The sequence below is a fragment of the Microcebus murinus genome, chromosome 9, assembly GCF_040939455.1.
Source record: "Microcebus murinus isolate Inina chromosome 9, M.murinus_Inina_mat1.0, whole genome shotgun sequence".
Classification (NCBI taxonomy): domain Eukaryota; kingdom Metazoa; phylum Chordata; class Mammalia; order Primates; family Cheirogaleidae; genus Microcebus; species Microcebus murinus.
In genome coordinates this window covers 61,515,221-61,534,680 of record NC_134112.1, presented here as the reverse complement: position 1 = coordinate 61,534,680, position 19,460 = coordinate 61,515,221, and the positions used below count along the sequence as shown (strand labels likewise).

The window sequence follows — 19,460 nt, the reverse complement described above, 5'->3', positions numbered from 1 at the left end:
CCTCGGCCTCCCAGAGTGCTAGGATTACAGGTGTGAGCCACTGCGCCTGGCCAATGAGGACCTTTGAGGCTCATTACACACGGTACGTTATTGAAAGGACTGTCAATGTTATGGAAGAGAACTCCAAAAGAAGATCATGAAAGTCTGGAAGGATTACACCATTGAAAATGCCATCACTGTTACAGAAAAAGCCATGAAAGCAATCAAGACTGAAACACTAAATTTGTGCTGGAGAAAACCATGTCCACATGTTGTGCATGACTTCACAGGATTTACAAAAGAGCCAATTAAGGAAATCATGAAAGAGATTGTGGATAGGTGGGGGTTGAAGGGTTTTAAAATGCAGATCTTGGAGAAATTTAAGACCTAATAGACACCACACTAGAAGAATTAACAGAAGATGACTTGATGGAAATTAGTGTTTCTGAACCAGTGCTAGATGATGAGGAAGAAGATGTAGAAAAAGCAGTGCCAGAAAACAAATTGCCATTAGACAATCTGGCAGAAGGGTTCCAGTTATTCAAGACTGCTTTTGCTTTCTTTTATGACACGGACCCTTCTGTGACATGGACACTGAAACTAAAAGCAAACAGTGCAAAAAGGATTAATACTATATAAAAACATTTTCAGAGAAATGAAAAAGCAAAAAAGCCAAACAGAAATTATGTGTTTCCATAAAGGTACAGCAAGTGTGCCTGCTTCTCCTGCCTCCCCTTCTACCTCTCCTTCATCTCTTCTGCCTCTGCCCTCTCCCCTCCCCGCCACCAAGATAGCAAGACCAACACCTTCTCTTTCTCCTTAGCCTACTCAACGTGAAGACCAGGATGAAGACTCTTTTAATGATCCACTTCCAGTTAACCAATAGTAAATATACTTTCTCTTCTTTATGGTTTTCTTTCTTTCTTTTTTTTGAGACACAGTCTTGCTCTGTTGCCCGGGCTAGAGTGCTATGACATCAAGCTAGCTCACAGCAACCTCAAACTTCTGGACTCAAGCGATCCTCTTGACTCAGTCTCCCCAGGAGCTGGGACTACAGGCACATGCCACCATGCCTGGCTAATTTCATTTTTTTTGTAGAGATGAGATCTCACTATGTTGCTCATGCTGGTCTCAAAACTCCTGGCCTCAAGGAATCCTTCTGCCTCCGCCTTCCAAAGTCCTAGGATTACAGGTGTGAGCCACCATACTCAGCCCTCTTTGTGGTTTTCTTAATAACATTTTCTTTTCTCTACCTTATGTTATTGTAAGAAAACAGTAAATAATACATATAACACACAAAATATGTATTAATTGACTGTTTATGTTATTAATAGGGCTTCCAGTCAACAACAGGCTATTAGTTAAGCTTTTGGGGAGCCAAAAGTTATACATGGATTTCTGACTGCACAAGGGGTTGGCACCCCTAACCTCTGTGTTGTTCAAGGTCTTAGCATACTCAGAATTAACATTTGGTTTTTCTAGTATTTCGGAACAATAGTTCTCAGAGCTTCTTTGCAAGATCTCCAACAAACCCTTTCAATTTATACTGTAAAGAAAATTTGACAATCTCTTGTTTTAAGGGGCAAAAGATAGAAATCACTCATACTGATTAACCATAAACGACTAAAATTGTATCACCTAAAAATATAAGGAAAAAGTAAAAATTCTTACATAAACAAGGTCAGTGTTGTATGGATGAGTTAAGACTACTAACTATTGGCCAGGCATGGTGGCTCACGCCTGTAATCCTAGCACTCTGGGAGGCCGAAGTGGGAGGACTGCTCAAGGTCAGGAGTTCGAAACCAGCCTGAGCAAGAGCCAGACCCAGTCTCTACTATAAATAGAAAGAAATTAATTGGCCAACCAAAAATACATACAAAAAATTAGCCGGGCATGGTGGCACATGCCTGTAGTCCCAGCTACTCGGGAGGCTGAGGCAGTAGGATCGCTTGAGCCCAAAAGTTTGAGGTTGCTGTAAGCTAAGCTGACGACACAGCACTCACTCTAGCCTGGGCAACAAAGCAAGACTCTGTCTCAAAAAAAAAAAAAAAAAAATTACTAACTATAATTGTGAACATTTACATTATAATAATAATAATTAGGGAAAATTCAGAAAATAAGCAGCAATGATATAAAGGAGGCTGATACCAAAATGCTTATTTTAAAGTAGTTTTAACTGCCTCATGATAAAAATAAAAAAATATAAAAGTAATGATAATACCTAATTATTATAAGGTCATTAAGGAACTATTTTGAAGCAAAAGATGACATATTTACAGACTTGAACTTACCAATTCCCATAGTCAAAATCAAAGGCAATAGTAATTTCAGTTCCTTTGGGAATACTTTGTATAGAATAAATGTACAGATGTATGGTTCCATCTTCGATTTCATGCCTCACCTGTAAGTTAAAAGAATAATTTTACATTTCTATAAATTACTTCCTACCTTTATAAAGATCTTATTCTACAATTTTGAAAACTAGTCAATGTACTTCACAAATTGGAAAATACACCATTAATCATAAGACTTATCACTATAAATCAGTTGTTATCAACTGGGAAGATTTCTCAAAGGTGTGTTGCTGCCCACTGCCAAATCCCCCAACCGTACAGCTTGTTGTGTCCCATCCAAAAAAATAAAATACTTTATTTCATCAATTCTAATTTTTTGCCTTTAACATCTCTAAAACTGGTAGTCTTACAAGTGACGGCATCTTAGTTTAATGAATGCAGTAATGGTACAGCCAACACTGTACTTTTTTATGACAGACAATGTTCTAGATAGTTTATATGTATTAATTCCTTTAGTCCTCATACCACCTTTTCAGAGATAAAACTGAGGCACAGATAAGGTTACAAAGCTATTAAGTCACAGAGAAGGCATGAATCTCTTAAATCTGGTTCTAAACCTATACTCTTAGCTGCAATATTATCTAATTATAAAATTAAAAATGTTGCCGGGCGCGGTGGCTCACGCCTGTAATCCTAGCACTTTGGGAGGCCAAGGCGGGCGGGTTGCTCAAGGTCAGGAGTTCGAAACCAGCCAGAGCGAGACCCCGTCTCTACCAAAAATAGAAAGAAATTAATTGACCAACTAAAAATATATATACAAAAAATTAGCCGGGCATGGTGGCACATGCCTGTAGTCCCAGCTACTCGGGAGGCTGAGGCAGTAGGATGGCTGAGCCCAGGAGTTTGAGGTTGCTGTGAGCCAGGCTGACGCCACGTCACTCACTCTAGCCTGGGCAACAAAGTGAGACTCTGTCTCAAAAAAAAAAAATTAAAAATGTTTATGGTGGCAAGTAAAAAGCAAAACCAACATTACTTTACATTCCACACTAAAATATAATTTTATAAAAATTTTTCAAAAGCACACATAAAATTTCCATTAGATTTTAGCTTTGTCATCTAACTCTGCGGTTCCAACCCCTGGGCCACGGACTGCTACCAGTCTGTGGCCTGCCAGGAACTAGCCTGCAGTCGCTCCCCATTGCTCACATCATCACCTGAGCTCCAACACCCTCCCCCTTCCCAAACTTTGTGGAAAAATTGTCTTCCATGAAACTTAGGAACCCAGGTGCAGAGCAGGAGGCAAGTGAAGCTTCATCCCTACTGCTTGCATCACCACCTGAGCTCTGCTTCCCTCCTCCTCGCAATCTGTGGAAAAATTATGTTTCATGAAACTGGTCCCTGGTGCCAAAAAGGTTGAGAACTGCCGATCTAACTTAATCAAATCATAGCATATATTTGAATTATAAATAAAGTTTCCAGGATAAACAAAAAGCAGCTTGATATTTCCTCTTACAAGGAACATCACCAATTTCTTCAATGTGCAGAGTACTTTTTAGAACTTCACAGCCAATTATCACCTGAATTTTCACAACAGAAGGATGTTGGGTAGTACAAAATGTATCAGCAGTTGAAAAGGGTTTAAGGCTACCAGACTTTTGTGCTTAATACTCAGATTGTACACATCCCCATGCCTCGCCTCCCCAAAAGATTTCTGTAACTTTACCTCTGCATTGGGTGTACAAGAACGCCTGATGAATCGAGCCTCATTCCCAAAAGTCCTTGCATCAACACACATTTCCAGCCCATGAAATTTAGAGTAGAATAAAACAAAAGGATATGGTCTACAAAGAAACATTATAACTTATTAACATTTTTGTATAATAATCTGTTATTCTTCATAAGCAAACTGATGAGGAAACTTAAAAACACATAGTGTCAGAAACTTCTAAAAGACACAAAGTAGTGAAGTCGAGATTTGAATGTAGGCAATCTTACTCCAGTTATGCTAGTTTATGCTAATGAGATGTTTACCTGCCACTATAACCTTATCTAAAAATCAAAAGGAATTAACTAAAGGTAGAATAAATTCAAATTTACAAAGAAAGATAAAAAGAGAGCGACTACTGCTTTTACGTAGTCATAAATCAATTCCTTTAAAATCTATGTTTCCTTCCTGGTGCATTTAAAAGGGAGTTATACTCATTTCGGATCAAATCTATTATATTAGGGAAAAATTCTTGGTATCTTTCATATCTTAAGAAAAAACTCAAGCTATAAACAACAAGAAATGATTTTGTAAGTGTAGGATACAGACTGGTAATGTCATCCCCCTAGAGATAAGAACATACTTCTAGACCACAGGGAAGCAATGGCTATCAGAGGATCATATCAATACCACATAAAAATCCCAAACCATAGAAGGAAGAGACCTCCAAAACCATTCCAATACCAACAAAGTGGGAACTGAAAGTGGTGGCAAAACATAGTACCAAATCTAACACTGTCCAACAAAGAGGAACAAGTTGGCTGGGCATGGTGGCTTATGCCTCTAAACGCAGTACTTTGAGAGGCTGAGACGGGAGGATCCCTTGAGGCCAGGAGTTCAAGACACCTGGGCAAAACAGTGAAAAACTATCTCTTCTTTCTCTCTCTCTCTCTATCTTAAAAACTTAGCCAGGCATGGTGGTGCGCATCTGTAATCCTAGCTACTGGGGATGCTGAGGCAGGGCTCCTGTTTGAGCCCAGGAGTTTGAGGTTACAGTGACCTATGATTGCACCACTGCACTCCAGCCTAGGTGACAGAGCCAGACTCTATCTCAAAAAACAAAAACAAACAAACAAAAAAACAGAAGAAGGGGTTCTGCCTGTGGTCACCATGGTCTTTTCAGGTTCTAGCTATTATGCAGTGAGGATTAAGCACAGTTCCTGGATGGAAAGGTTCCTTATAATCTCAGGTAATCAGAGTTCCTGACTGATATCATTATACAACCTTTAATGTTGCTGGTTTATCTTTCAAGTGGATTGTTTAGTCACTGTTCAACCACACTACAGTTTTAAGTACTGAAATGATCACACAGGAAAACAAAGTACATATAATCAAAGCATCTGGATAAAATAGCCCCAAAATCAGTATTTACCTATAGAAAATGAATATGGGAAAATAAAGGAATGTACCTTTTAAAGAAATATCCATTTGCTTCAAACTGTTCTCGCAGCATAAACTTCCCTCTATATTCAATGATGAGTGCATCAGGAGGCAAATCTTTTGCAGATTTCAGAATCTTCTTATTCTTTTGTATATGGCTCTAAAATCAGAGTAAAATGTTGAAATTAATTAAACCTGATTGCTTTTAGTCTAACTATAGATACACAGCATAAAAAGGGTTTTTCTTTACAGCTTTTGACAAATGATATATTTACCTCTACAGGAGGTTTGAAGAGCAAACTGTTGGTATTCAAATCTGATTTATTCATCTCTTTTTTGTCATTTCCATTGCCTAATCTCAGAGCTATTCTTTGTGCCTCCCTCTGAACACCCTCACTATACTGGTTATTATTTGCCTCTTCATAGCGATCCATCCATGCTTTGATTTTTGTCTCCCATCCAAAATTTGAACCATCAGATGAAGGATCAATCTCTGGAGCTGAACCCTGAAATCATAGTAAACTTGGCATTAATATCTGGACTTAAGTACTTATACACACATACATAAAAAATTAATGCCACTCTATATAAAAGAACGTAATATAAACTAGAAATAATGTTTGGCTTTCCAAGTTGGTTAGTGAAAAGAAGACCATATATTAGCAGCCTAGTACATTTTTATACTGCACGCCAAACAAGTATGAGTTGGAAAATTGAAGGAAGCTGAGTTATGCTGGAATAACAGAAATTCAAGCTTCACTGTCACTACTGTAGCCAAATGGAGGATATTGATAAAATTCCAAATACAGGTAGTCCCCAGCTTACAGATGAAATGTTCCTGAGAACATCTTTAGGTAAGATTTGTATCTAACTCGGATCCCTGATGAACAGCGCATATATGGCAATAATAATAACAACATTATAATGGTTCATTTGTAGTAGTAATAATATAGTGTAATACTGTAGTAGCAATAATAATGTTCCTCTACTGTAATAACTTACAAAAACTATTGTGCTCTTTTAATTCAAATGGAATATAAAAACAAATTCATACAAAAAGTTTAGATAGGAGATAGTAGAAATTTCAAAAGAGAATATTAAAGGTTAACATTCATGTTGCATCAACACTAGGCTAACAGGAATGTTATACTTATTTTCATCCTTCTAAATTAATCAATAAACTTTGCATTTCAATAATTAATCTATTATGCTGCTTAGTAATAACTGATGCTTTCATTGGAACACTGTCTTTCACATGTCCCATTATTCTCACTTTATCCTTTATAATTGTTCCGACAGTAGAGTGACTGAAGCCCAATGCTTTCCCAGTGAATGATGGTGTCTGGTCTTTCTCTCAACTCTTAATTATTTCTACTATCATTTTCGTTGTAATCACTTTTCATTGAAGGCCCATCTAGACTTGCAGTGAACTTTCACTTTACAGGCATGGTCATAAGACCCACAAAATCAAATAAAAAAGCTAACACCAAAGTGATCCTGTGCATAAGCGACTATACAATGAGACCAGCCACTAGCGCAAATATGCTGCACCAACGAACTGCTTATGCCATGCAGATTTCTTTACATGCACAGAAGAAACTAGTTTCCAAATTATTAATGTAATTAATTAATTATAAATTATCCTCATGGGGGGCCTTGGGAGTCCATTTGTAAGTACGGAATGCCATAAAGGCAGGTCATCCATAACTCAGGGACTGCCTGAACTCAAATCACTGGTTCAATTTCAGCTAACAGTATAAAAAAAGATAGCATATGAAATTTCTGGTTTTAGAGACTGCCAATATCTCTACTCAAGAGTAACAAACAGAACTATTCTATTTAGCAAGAAAAAATTTGCAATTATGTGAACTACACATGCTACATATGACATATAAATTTATTTTAATATAATTTTTATATTTCCTTTATAACAATGCTATAATACCTTAACTTAGTGCCATTCCAAGATCTATAATCACATAACAAATTTATTGGTAAATGCCATTTATAATATCCTTCTATAATATTGAATACCTTGATGGGAAAACAAGTTACTTCCTTAATATGTACAACAATCTAAACTTACTGAAATTTTAAGATCACATATAGATTTCACAAAGATCCTTATATATCCTGTAATACATGTGCATATGCATATATACTAAAATTTACCATCAGTCCATTCTCCATATGAGTGACTAATCTTTATAACAAAAAGTATTATTGTTTTCTATAATGGAATATAAACTATAATAAGTTGTTTGACTATTTGAAGGGGGTAGGGTTGGTATTTTATGTATATACATATTCTACATTATAATGACCATTTGATAAAGAACAGATTTTTATAGAAATATAAGGCACTATTTCATGTTATAGTTTTCCTCTGCTTTATTAAAGGAACTTACTCAGTTTTTAAATTTTCATTTCTTATTTGGGGCCCACAAGAAACTCTTCTATTGACTTGGTATATTTTTAATACAGTTCTTCTATATCTTTTTCTTAATTTTTTTTTTTTTTGAGACAGAGTCTCACTCTATTGTCCGAACTAGAGTGCCGTGGCGTCGGCCTAGCTCACAGCAACCTCAAACTCCTGGGCTCAAGCAATCCTTCTGCCTCAGCCTCCCGAGTAGCTGGAACTATAGGCATGCACCACCATTACTGGGCTAATTTTTCCTATATATTTTTAGTTGTCCAGCTAATTTCTTTTCTATTTTTAGTAGAGATGGGGTCTCACTCTTGCTCAGGCTGGTCTCGAACTCCAGAGTTCAAACGATCCACCTGCCTCGGATTCTCAGAGTGCTAGGATTACAGGCGTGGGCCACCACGCCCAGCCTATATTTCTTAAACCTTATGAAATTACTACAGAATTACTTATTGGAACTGTAATGATTTTAAAGAGATATCTTCTGGTTAAGGAAAAGATATTTTTCAAGATACATAAGAATTTTTTTTTAATTTTATATCCCTCATCACTTATTTATGTACTAAAGAAAAGCATTTTAACTAAGAAAAAGATGCTCCTTCCTCATTTTGCCTGCAGGTGATTAGATCAAATTCCATAAATCTAAGTTAACATACTAAGTTCTGTTATAAAATCTCCAACATTAACATGTAAAAAACATTTTATGAAACTCTGGACTTGCAGTATGCTAAGTGACACCAAATATTAATAGTATTGAGAAAGAACTATAAAATGATGCAAGAATAATCACTGGACTGTTTTCCAGAAATGTGAAACAATGAATAATTATTATGCTTTGTAATATAGGGACAACAGATAGACTGTAACATGCTCCCCAAATCCCATTTAATATTTGACAATTTAAAAAATTCGTTATTTTTACTATCTAACCCAGAATGCTACAATACTAATGTATAGCTGACCTCTGTGACCCAACACAAATCTATATTTTGGGGGGGAGCCCAAGTTGGGGAACCTTGTTTCTTTCAGCAATGTTAGCATCTAAAAAATTGAGGATATATCTTAATTCAAGGTACACATAACTAGTTTATATTTACATGGTACTTCCACGGTGATTTTATAGTATGACAACTGACTTGACTAACTCCCTAGAATCCCAACTGCACAGAAAAGCAAATTTCAAATGATATTCAAAACTGCTTATATACCTCCCTCTTTTGATTACTTTTTTAAATAGTGTTAATAAATTACAAGAGTATTATATTAATCCAATTAGAATTTTCTAAGGTCCCACTTCTGGTAAAGATAAGCAATGAAATGGCACACTTGAAGAGAGCATTAAGATATGGATGAACAACCACTTGGTAAGTTACTTAATAACTGACAGTTGATAATAACACCTTAAATTTAATGTATTCACCTTAACTCTTGATGACTTCCTAGATCCTTCACGAAAGGCCTGAAATAAATACAGAATTTTGAGTTAGTTTTTTAAAAAAACTGGAGATAATTATTTCATAATCAATTGGTTCATTGAAGCTTTATACTGAGGTGTCATAATATTTGCAAAAACCAATAAAAGCCAAAATTAGGAGTATGTTTATATAAATAAAGGTATCTACTAGAATATAGAATACTATTATTTAAAAAATAGAATGTAGCCAGGCGTGGTGGTGCACACCTTGTAGTCCCAACTACTCAGGAGGCTGAGGCAGGAGGATCGCTTGAGCCCAAGAGTTCGAAGTTGTAATGCGCTATGATCGTGCCAATGAATAGCCACTGTACTCCAGCCTGGGCAACATAGTGAGATCCCGTCTCTTTAAAAAATAAATAAACAGAATGCAGACTATGTAGAATATAAAAATCTGTATATAATATGATGCCAAGACAAAAATTTCCAAATACTCTATGTGTTCAATATTACAACCATGGAAAAATATTAATGATAAAAACTGAGAAGGTATTAAAATATTATAGTTTTGTTGAAGCAACGAGACATTTTTTGGGAGGGGGGTAAAATGTTATTACTTTAATTCTCTAAGCAACTACCAGATAATATTTGAACCCTCAATGGGCTTAAGAAATGAAAACTGTGGTAAACAGCTATATTTATTCAATAAATATGTACTGAGAGCCCACTAATCTGCCAGATCCTGAAAAAGGTAGTTAAGACTTTATTCCTCTCCCTCTCATCCCCTCAAAAAAGTGTAAACTCTCTATTTAGAGAGACTAACAAAAACCTAGAGCTGGCAATACAGAACCAAATATGTACATAGACAATGTTAGAAGAGAACAAGATTTTTTTTAAAAGGAGGCAAAGGAACTTTATGTAAAACATGAGGGAAAAATCTAGATGGACTATGTAAAACAGATGGGAAAGTAAAAGGAATATAATCCTGCTTAGTACAAAAACTATGAAGGAAGGCACAAGATAAAAATAACGTCAAATTCAAGAAAAAACGAATATATTACTTTTACCTACTGAAAGGCAGTATAAGAGATTAGCTAAACAATATCAAATTAGGTCATGGGAGCCTTATTTAAAAAGTCAGATTTTATAATTCTGACTTAAATACTGTATACTCTTCACTATAAATAAACAATCCCTAGAATATTTCTAAGCAGAGAAGAGATATAAGAATGACACTTATCTGATAACCAAATGCAGAATGGAACGAAGAAGGAAGAGGATAAAGAGAAATCAAAGATGATAACAAGATATTACTGTATTACTATAAGGTAGTAAGGGCTTAGACTAGGGTTGCAACAGCAAAAAGAAGGGAAAAATATATATCAGCTCAAGTGAGGTAGCTCACGCCTGTAATAGTAGGTCGAGGCAGGAGGATCGCTTGAGACCAGGAGTTGGAGACCAGCTGGAGCATGAGCAAGACCCTGTCTCTACAAAAATTGAAAGATTAGTGGGGCGTGGAAACACACGCCTGTAGTCCCAGCTACTCTGAAGGCTGAGCCAGGAGGATCACTTGAACCCAGGAGGCTTGAGGCTGCAGTGAGCTATGATTCTACCACTGCACTCTAGCCTGGGCGAAAGAGTGAGACCCTATCTAAAAAAAAAAAAAAAGTATCCAAAAGACATTTCAAAGTAAGTATCAACAGAACTTTTGAGAATAAATCTGGATGTAAAAGACTATAAATGATTTATAGATTTTAGACTGTAAATGACTGTAATGATTATAGACTATAAATCATTTACAGTTTATAGACTGTAAATGATTTATAGATTTTAGAGCCTGGGTAATAATGGCTGTGCTGCTGAAAAAAAATTTAAAGCATGGTCAAGGAGGTACAAGTTTTGTTTTAACAGGAAACACTGAAAGAAAAATAATAGAACATTCACAAGTAATATTTGTTGACAATGGTCTTAGAACAAAGTTGAAAAACTTGTTTTCAAGTTAAAATCAGAAAATATTACTTTAAAAGTCCTAATTAATATATAGGGTCACAATACATAATCCATGTCTTTTAATACTTTAATCATGTCAAAGTCTTGAATTGCTAAAGCACCATCTACACCTTAATAGAGTTTTATGAATATTTAAAAACTGTCATCTGCCCAGAATATTTATTGCTAACTCCATTCACATTTTCTACAATTAGCCATGTAGCAGGCTGAATGTAAAACAAAACTTGTATCTTTTGCTATATCTTTTATATTACATATTGCCCTCAAAAATAATATAAATTTAATAGAACAGTAGAAATAGCTATTTTTACGCCCATTTCCTAGATTCTTCCCCCAGCCCCTCAATTCCTGTTGAGTATTATTATTATTACTATTCTTTATTACAGAGTCTTGCTCTGTTGCCCAGGCTCAACTGCAGTGGCATGATCATAGCTCACTCCAATGTTGAACTTCTGGGCTCAAGCAATCCTCATGCCTCAGCCTCTAGAGTAGCTAGGACTATAGGCACATGCCACCATGCTTGGCTAATTTTTAAAAAAAAATTTTGTAGAGACAGAGGTCTTGCTATGTTGCTCAGACTGGTCTTGAACTCCTGGCCTAAGGCAATCTTTCTGCCTCAGCGTCCCAAAGTCCTTGGATTACAGGCCAGATCCTCCATGCCCAGGCCCTGTCAAATATTATTAACTTAATACCAGAGAAAATTCCTTCCTTTTTAAATATACAGCAATATTCTGAAATAAATATGAGATAAAGACCCAGGGTTGACTCATTTCAAATACCCAAAAGTCATTCCAGCCATAGAAAATGCAGAATCCATGCTTTATTCAAAACACAGATTTAAATGAGACCAAATGACCTAAAACGGAAATATAAAAGGATAAAGTTTCCATGTCTTTTACATAACAATCAAAAAGAAAATCATAATTTGAAAGCAGTATATAAAAAGGTGAGTCAACATCTATATGTGAGCTCCTAAATTGTAAAAGGCAGGCAGAAGACAATCTTTCTTTGTGTAAATTACAATCTACCAAAGATGAGGAAAATAACAAAGCAAAATATGCTTAAGTGTTAAGTGCCTTGATGGGATGCAAAGAAAAAAGATCATGTATGGTAGAAGAGGCAAATTTCATGGAGGAAGCTGTGCTTGAAATGGGCTTCAAAATATATGGTAGGACTTTAAAAGATAAAGATGGAGAAGAGAATATTCCAAATGATGAAGGAAACAGCAGAAGCAAAAATTACATGTCCACAAAGTCTAAGTACAATGTACTAACAGTAAGTTATCCAGATTAGATAAAATACCAGTAGGCAAGTAACAGAAAAGCAGAGGGACACAGATGTGATGACTGCTAGATAGTTAAGCTTAAACAGGGAAGTGAAATTAGAAAATGAAAATGTATTTTAAACTACATGCTGCCTACTTAACCAAATACATCATGAGGAATTACTCAAAGATTTAAAAAAAGCTTTATTTTGAAGCATTAATTTCACATCTAGGTATAATTTTACTCCATAATAGCACTATTGCCATTACTGAAAGTATACCTTAAATGACAAAAATCTTCATTAGCAATTATAACAAATTTAATGAGAAGTTAGCTTATAAACAGTTTTCTGTCATCAGATCCTAGGGATAATTCATCATGTAAAATTTAAATGAAAAAAAATCTACATGGTAAGAAATTCAAATAGGAAGCCTTGTTAAAATGATTAAATATGATTCAAATAGAGAATAACTATAAACAAGCACTGCTTCTTTACCTGTTAATAATTATTGAAAATTTAGGACTGTCATTTCTGTCTTCTAAAACAGCAATCTCTTCTATTTTAGCTTTTACATTTCTATGATTAGTCTCATTAAATGATTTCAAAGCAGTTTGCAGTTTCTTCTCTATTTTGCTTCAATCTTTAAAATGCATTAAAATTTTAAAATGCATTTCATTGTTTAAAATTAACAAAAATAAATTTTGCTAGATATTCTGCCACCTTTTTAAACTACTACCCATTACTCTCACTTCTCCTGTCTTTCCTACAAAACTCAGCTATCTAACTATCCTATCTACTCAACTCAAACCAAGCAAAAACGTACTTTTTTACATTTTGAAATGTTTTGTTCTTTCTCCCCACTTTTTTTCCTTCTTTTATCATTAACCTTGGAAACTCTTGAAGCAGTTAAAGTAATCGATGTTGGAGTATGCTGAAATGCAGTATATAATTCCACAGGAACCTCATCACCACTCTCAGTTGCACTGGTATCACCATCTTCAAAGGCAAAATAAAAATTACTGCACATGTAATACTTCTATTTCAAACAATGAAATAAAACAACATTACACATGACAAAGTGTCATCTCCATCTTTTTAAAGAATGAATACATTTTTTCACTTCTTCACTCACCTCACTCATAATAATAAGATACATTTAAATGTAAACTACAAATATCATTTTTTCACAAATTAAACTAGAAAGTTTCCAAAAGTCTGACAACATACTCTGGTGGTGTATCTAGGGAAACAGGCACTCTCGTACACTACCAGTGAAAATTCAAAAATTTAGCCATATCTAGCAAAATTGTATTAATATATGTTTTTACACCTTTGACCCAGCCATCACAGTTCCAGAGATCTAGTCAAACATAAAACAGCAAAGTACAAAAAGACTTATGCCAGAAGGTTTTGTTTAGGGTACTGCCTTTAATAACAAAAACAAAACAATAAAATATTAGAAACAACTCAAATGTACATCAAAGAGGAATGGTTGAATAAATTATGATTATTCAAAACCAGGTGTACTGGTATCAACGTTTGAAGCCAAAATGAAAACTGTGGAATATGTAATCAGAATTTAGAAAATTCTATTCCTAAAAATGAAAGAAATACTATTCCACATGATAAACTAGTAGATCACCATCTTTGTAAAGAATAAAAATATTTTATTTCTTTAAACCTATAGGTTACCTGTGTGTAGAAAAATTATAGATAATTTAAATTTTCTATTTATTTTCCTCTAGTTTCCATATTTCCCAAATTAAGTGTATATTTATTATATAATCTATAAAAAAGATTTAAAATTTATATCAGAGACTGCAAATTGCATATACAATCAACATTTATCAATAAGGTGTTTATTTCTAACTAAAAATATGCGGATCACTTATTCTCTCAGTCATACTAGTTTTAATTTAGCATAGGTCCTTTTTACCCACCTGACATATTTTCCCTTTTCCGGCGTTGTAGTAGCACTGCCCTCTCTTTATCCAAACTCCTACATTAAAATATTAACATGATTATTTATCAAATTTTCATAAATTTAGATATGAAACAGATCTATTTTAAATGTGATAAATTTTATAATTTCTTTAATGTTCTTAGTGAAAAACCTAGTATAAAATATATACAACATCCTTTGGCTTACAGTTTAGATATAATCTATGAGTAGCAATAGATGCCAGATATTGAGTCTATTTAACCCTATGATAATTTTTAGCCAGGCACAGTGGGCTCACACCTATAATCCCAACACTTTGGGCGGCCAAGGCAGGAGGATTGCTTGAGGCCAGGAGTTTGAGACCAGCCCGGAGAAGTTAGCGAGATCCTGTCTCTACAAAAAATGAAAAACAAAAAATTAGCTACATTTGGGGGTGTGTGCCTGTAGTCCCAGCTACTTGGGAGGCTGAGGCAGGAGAACTGCCTCAACCCTGGAATTTGAGGCTGTAGTGAGCTATGATCGTGCCACTACACTCCAGCCTGGGTGACACAGTAAGATCTTGTCTCCAAAAGAATAATTTTTAACTTAAGAAACACTTTTTTTTCAAATTGAATTATTTACAGCAAAAAGTCTGAAAAAACTGTAATTAACAATGTAATTAAAATGACAAACTAAATTTCTTAAAGTAAACGTATGACACTGAATTACAATCTATTGCATTATTACCATTCATCACTTTTGAAATAATAAACACTGAACATGTAACAAGTGAAATATTTCATTAACCTCCTCTAGCCTCTACCCATGAACTACATCATCCATTGTGATCTTTTTACTTTTCCCCCAACATTCTCACTGTATATACTTATTAGTCTAGAGGCCAAATAACACCAGATTATTCTTAGATGGGAAAATAAGGGATCTAGATTAAAATGTCTAAAACTCACTAGCAGACTTGCCTTAATGTTTACTAGGACATGTAATTAATTACCCAAGCATCACCAATAATTATCCTAGTTATCACAATGATGAACAGATCTTTCTCAAATGACTGGCACATATTCTAATTATGTGCCTTCCTAGTGGTCAGTTTTTAACCAACTCTCACTGAATTAATCAACAGATATTTACCCCATCAAAAATTATCTGGCAAAAGGCTAATAGCTAATGACTATCATAAAGTGAAACAAAACCAAATAGAATAAGAGAAATACAATAAGAGAAATACAAAATGTAACTACATTGTAGTTATACAATGTAACTACACTATAACTACATTGAGTTTACCTTTTCTAACCTAATTAAACTGACCAAAATCCATGTCTTCCAAACACTATTGTAAGGCTTGGGAAAACATGAATGCTTATCCATTACTGGTTGCAATTCAAAATTGTACAGCTCCTACTAGAGGGGAATTTATCAATATCTTACAAAATTTTACATACACATTTGCCCTTTTACTTAACAAACTGACTTCTATTTGTAATAACAAAAGACTGGAAAAAACTCAAATGTCCACCCACTGGGAATGACTGATAAACTAGACTACATAAAAAAGACAGAGTACATTGAAGCTATAGAAAGAAATGAGTCAATCTCCATTATACTACCAGAAAGTAATCTTCAGTATATAATTTTAAGAATTATATACCAAAAAATATGTCAAAGGCACTGGATAATATGCTACTGCTTACCCAAATAAGGAGGGAAATACAAATATATAGACACATATCTGAATATAATAAAACAAGCAATGGAAGGAAAAATAATTTTTTTAAAATGATTACTCTTATGTCAGAAGGAACAGGCATAGAATTAGACTTATGTGAATATACCTTGTTTTATATATTTGACTTTAGAAGGACAGAACTACATATGTAATTATAAAGTACATAACTGTAAAAGTAAATAAAATATAAAAAGCAAGTCTTAAAATAAAAAATAACTGATTACTTCTACATTTCTGACAGGATAAAATGGTATAGCTATTCTGGGAAACAATGTGACAATTGCTTATAAATCTACACATACATCTATCTACCAGATAGCCAAGCTATTGAACTCTTTGGCATTTATACCAGAGGAAAAAAGAAATTTAGGTTCTCAAAAAAACCTGTCCATCATTGTTCACAGTAATTTTTGTTCACAGTAATAATTGTTCACAGTAATTTTACTTGTAACAGCCACAAAAGTGGACAAATCCAAATGGTCTGCAATAGGTAAATGGTTAAACAAAACTGTGGTACATACATGCCATGAAATACTACTCACCAATAAAGAAGAATGAAATAGTGATACATGCAACAAATTGAATGGCTCTCAGGAAAATACGGTAAATGAAAAAGCCAATCCCAAAATGTAACATACTGGGTGATATACACACACATATATAGAACATTCTGGACATGACAAAATTATAGAAGTGAATTCTAGATTAATGATTGCCAAAGTACAGGGTTGGGAAGTAGGAGTTGGATATGGCATCAGAGGTATCCTTTTTTTTATTTTTTTATTTTTTTATTTTTTTTATTTTTTTTTTGCTGAACACGGTGGTGGAGAAAGAGGTATCCTTGTAGTGATAGAAAATGTTCTATAACTTGACTGTTATAAATGTCAACATCCTAGTTATGATATTAATAGTTTTGTAAGATGTTACCACTGGAGGAAACTAGGTAAAGGATACACCTGATCTCTCTGCATTATTTCAAAACTGCATGTAAATCTAAAATTAACTCAAAAAGTTTCATTTTAAAAAATCAAAAAGAAAACCAGCAATGTGCATCCAGCTGCTGTAATAACCAAACAGTAAAATTATTTCAAGGGACTTTAAATCCAATAAATGGACTATAAATCCTTTGTTGGATATATATTATATATAACCTGTAGGGAAAAAATTTCTAAACTGCATTATATAATCATATTGTTGATCTCCTATTGGTATTGTTACTCTGAGACTGTGGTATTCTTCTGTGAGATTAAGCAATTGAGTAATTATGTGATATTCTAATTACATTATTCTTGGTGTTATTGCAAACTAGGATAAAAAAAGATACAGATGCAATATAAAAAATGGTTAAATAAAAACTTGTATTCCTAAATTTTAACTGCAATTATCAGTATAAGCTCATGTATTTTATCTTAAAAATAAACAGAACATACTTCCTAACTTTGTCTACTAAAAAGAATAGAGATAGTGAGCAATCTAGTACGAAGGAGCATTACTAGTCCTGCAATTCTGGTCTTGAAAGTCAATTCTGAGTTTGGGGCACAGAAGTCTAAGATAAGCCTGAGACATCTTGTCATATCAGATAGCAAAGAAGCTATCAAGGTCTACTAGGGTATTGTCAAAGAGACTTTAAAACTAACTTGAAGAGAACCAACTTGGCTGAAAATGGAATGAAATTTAAGCATAAATAAGGATGATAACTGCAAGAGGCTGATATCCACTACCTTTAAATTCATGAGTTCATGATAATTCTTAAAATTTTTTCATTACTCTGAAAACTGGTAAATATAGGCTAAGAATCAACAAGCATTTATTCTACCTTTCCTCACTGAAATGTATCTCAAGAGAACTGAAAAGTTAATATGAGAAAGTTTGTTCCCATAGAAATATTCTAGCTAATAAGTGATGAACAATAGAATTAACATATAACTAATTTGTAACCCTTAATAAATTAATGCATCTAAGGACTATCAACGACTCCCATCATAGACAACTAGATATCTCAAGATAGAAGAACACAGTTTATGAAAATAGTCCTTCATGATGGACACACTTAGAACATTGACTCAAACTGTACTGGCAAGACATGTTACCAAACTGGCAAGACATGTTACCAAAACATTTGTATCCCCATAATATTCTGAAATTAAAAAATAAATAAAAATAAAATTTTTAGAAAATGAAAGTAATCCTACAAAACAAATCTAAATCTGACCAAGCCTATAGATATATATACCTTTGCACAGAAATACAAAGGAAATTGTAAAATCCTGAGGCTGAAACCAGCAAAATTCATCAGGACAAAAAAACTGAATTCCTTAAACATATTGCAAAGGTGACCAGGGGTGGGGTGAGAGGAATAGGTTCAGATTACTAGAGATGCAAATCAACCAATCAGTATTATAATAGTGGCTAGAAGAGCCAGAGATTTAGTTGTATATACAATAATGGTTTTGTGATTATTTTTTCTTTTCAGATATATACTGAAATACATATATAATTAAATATATATGGGTGGAATAATATATCATCTGGAATTTGCCTAAAAATACTATGTAAAGGGAAAAGAAATACATGGCATTATATATTTAAAAACATAATTACTGAAACAGGGTGATGGAAATGTGAGTTCATTATGGGCTATGTTACTTTTATGTAAGTTTGAAATGTCCACAATAAAAAAATTTTAAATAACAAAAAATAAATAGGGGAACAAACATACTGAAAACAGGAAGAATGATAGACCTACCAAATTCTATACCCAAGGCAGTGTTCTAGTAACTCTTTAACATAATATATTCCAGTGAAAAAAAAATGCCATCACTTAGAAGATGTACTATTATTTTATGCATCATTAATAGAGTAAAAACCATACAAAGTAAACCCTGACACACTATCAATGAAAAGATTTGTCCTGATCTTAGAGATGTCAGAATACAAAAATAATAAACATAAAAATGGAAAAGTATATCATAGAATTGATAAAATACAGTGATTCAGTAACACTTTAATCTAGAATTCATAAATAAATTTCTGTTAACAAAATATTAGCTCAGTAAAATTACTGGCAATTTTATCGGATATGTGAAACTTACCTAGGCTGACAACGTTCACAAAGATATGTATCAGGAATATGCTGCCTGTCAATCCCCATGCAGTCAATATGTTGCCAAACACTTGAAAAAGAAAAAAAAGGCAGAACACATATATTATTAAAATCATCCTTAAATTAAGATTTCATATTCCATTTAACTATCACTTA

At 33.9% G+C, this 19,460-nt stretch overlaps 1 protein-coding gene across 8 annotated transcripts in view; it reads right to left on the bottom strand.

Moving 5' to 3' along the window:
* The window catches only part of KMT2E (lysine methyltransferase 2E (inactive)), a 109,301-nt gene that overhangs the window by 34,039 nt on the left and 55,802 nt on the right, over positions 1 to 19,460 (bottom strand). For 7 of the 8 annotated variants that reach the window (XM_076006508.1, XM_012746734.2, XM_012746745.2 and 4 more), the window contains 8 exons: positions 19,294 to 19,374; positions 14,471 to 14,529; positions 13,354 to 13,526; positions 9,264 to 9,302; positions 5,694 to 5,924; positions 5,448 to 5,578; positions 3,997 to 4,114; positions 2,271 to 2,380 (listed from right to left, as the gene is read on the bottom strand). In XM_076006508.1, coding sequence (XP_075862623.1) covers positions 2,271 to 2,380; positions 3,997 to 4,114; positions 5,448 to 5,578; positions 5,694 to 5,924; positions 9,264 to 9,302; positions 13,354 to 13,526; positions 14,471 to 14,529; positions 19,294 to 19,374 — 942 coding nt within the window. The remainder of the gene's footprint in view (positions 1 to 2,270; positions 2,381 to 3,996; positions 4,115 to 5,447; positions 5,579 to 5,693; positions 5,925 to 9,263; positions 9,303 to 13,353; positions 13,527 to 14,470; positions 14,530 to 19,293; positions 19,375 to 19,460) is intronic. The other variant, XM_076006506.1, reaches the window with a different exon arrangement.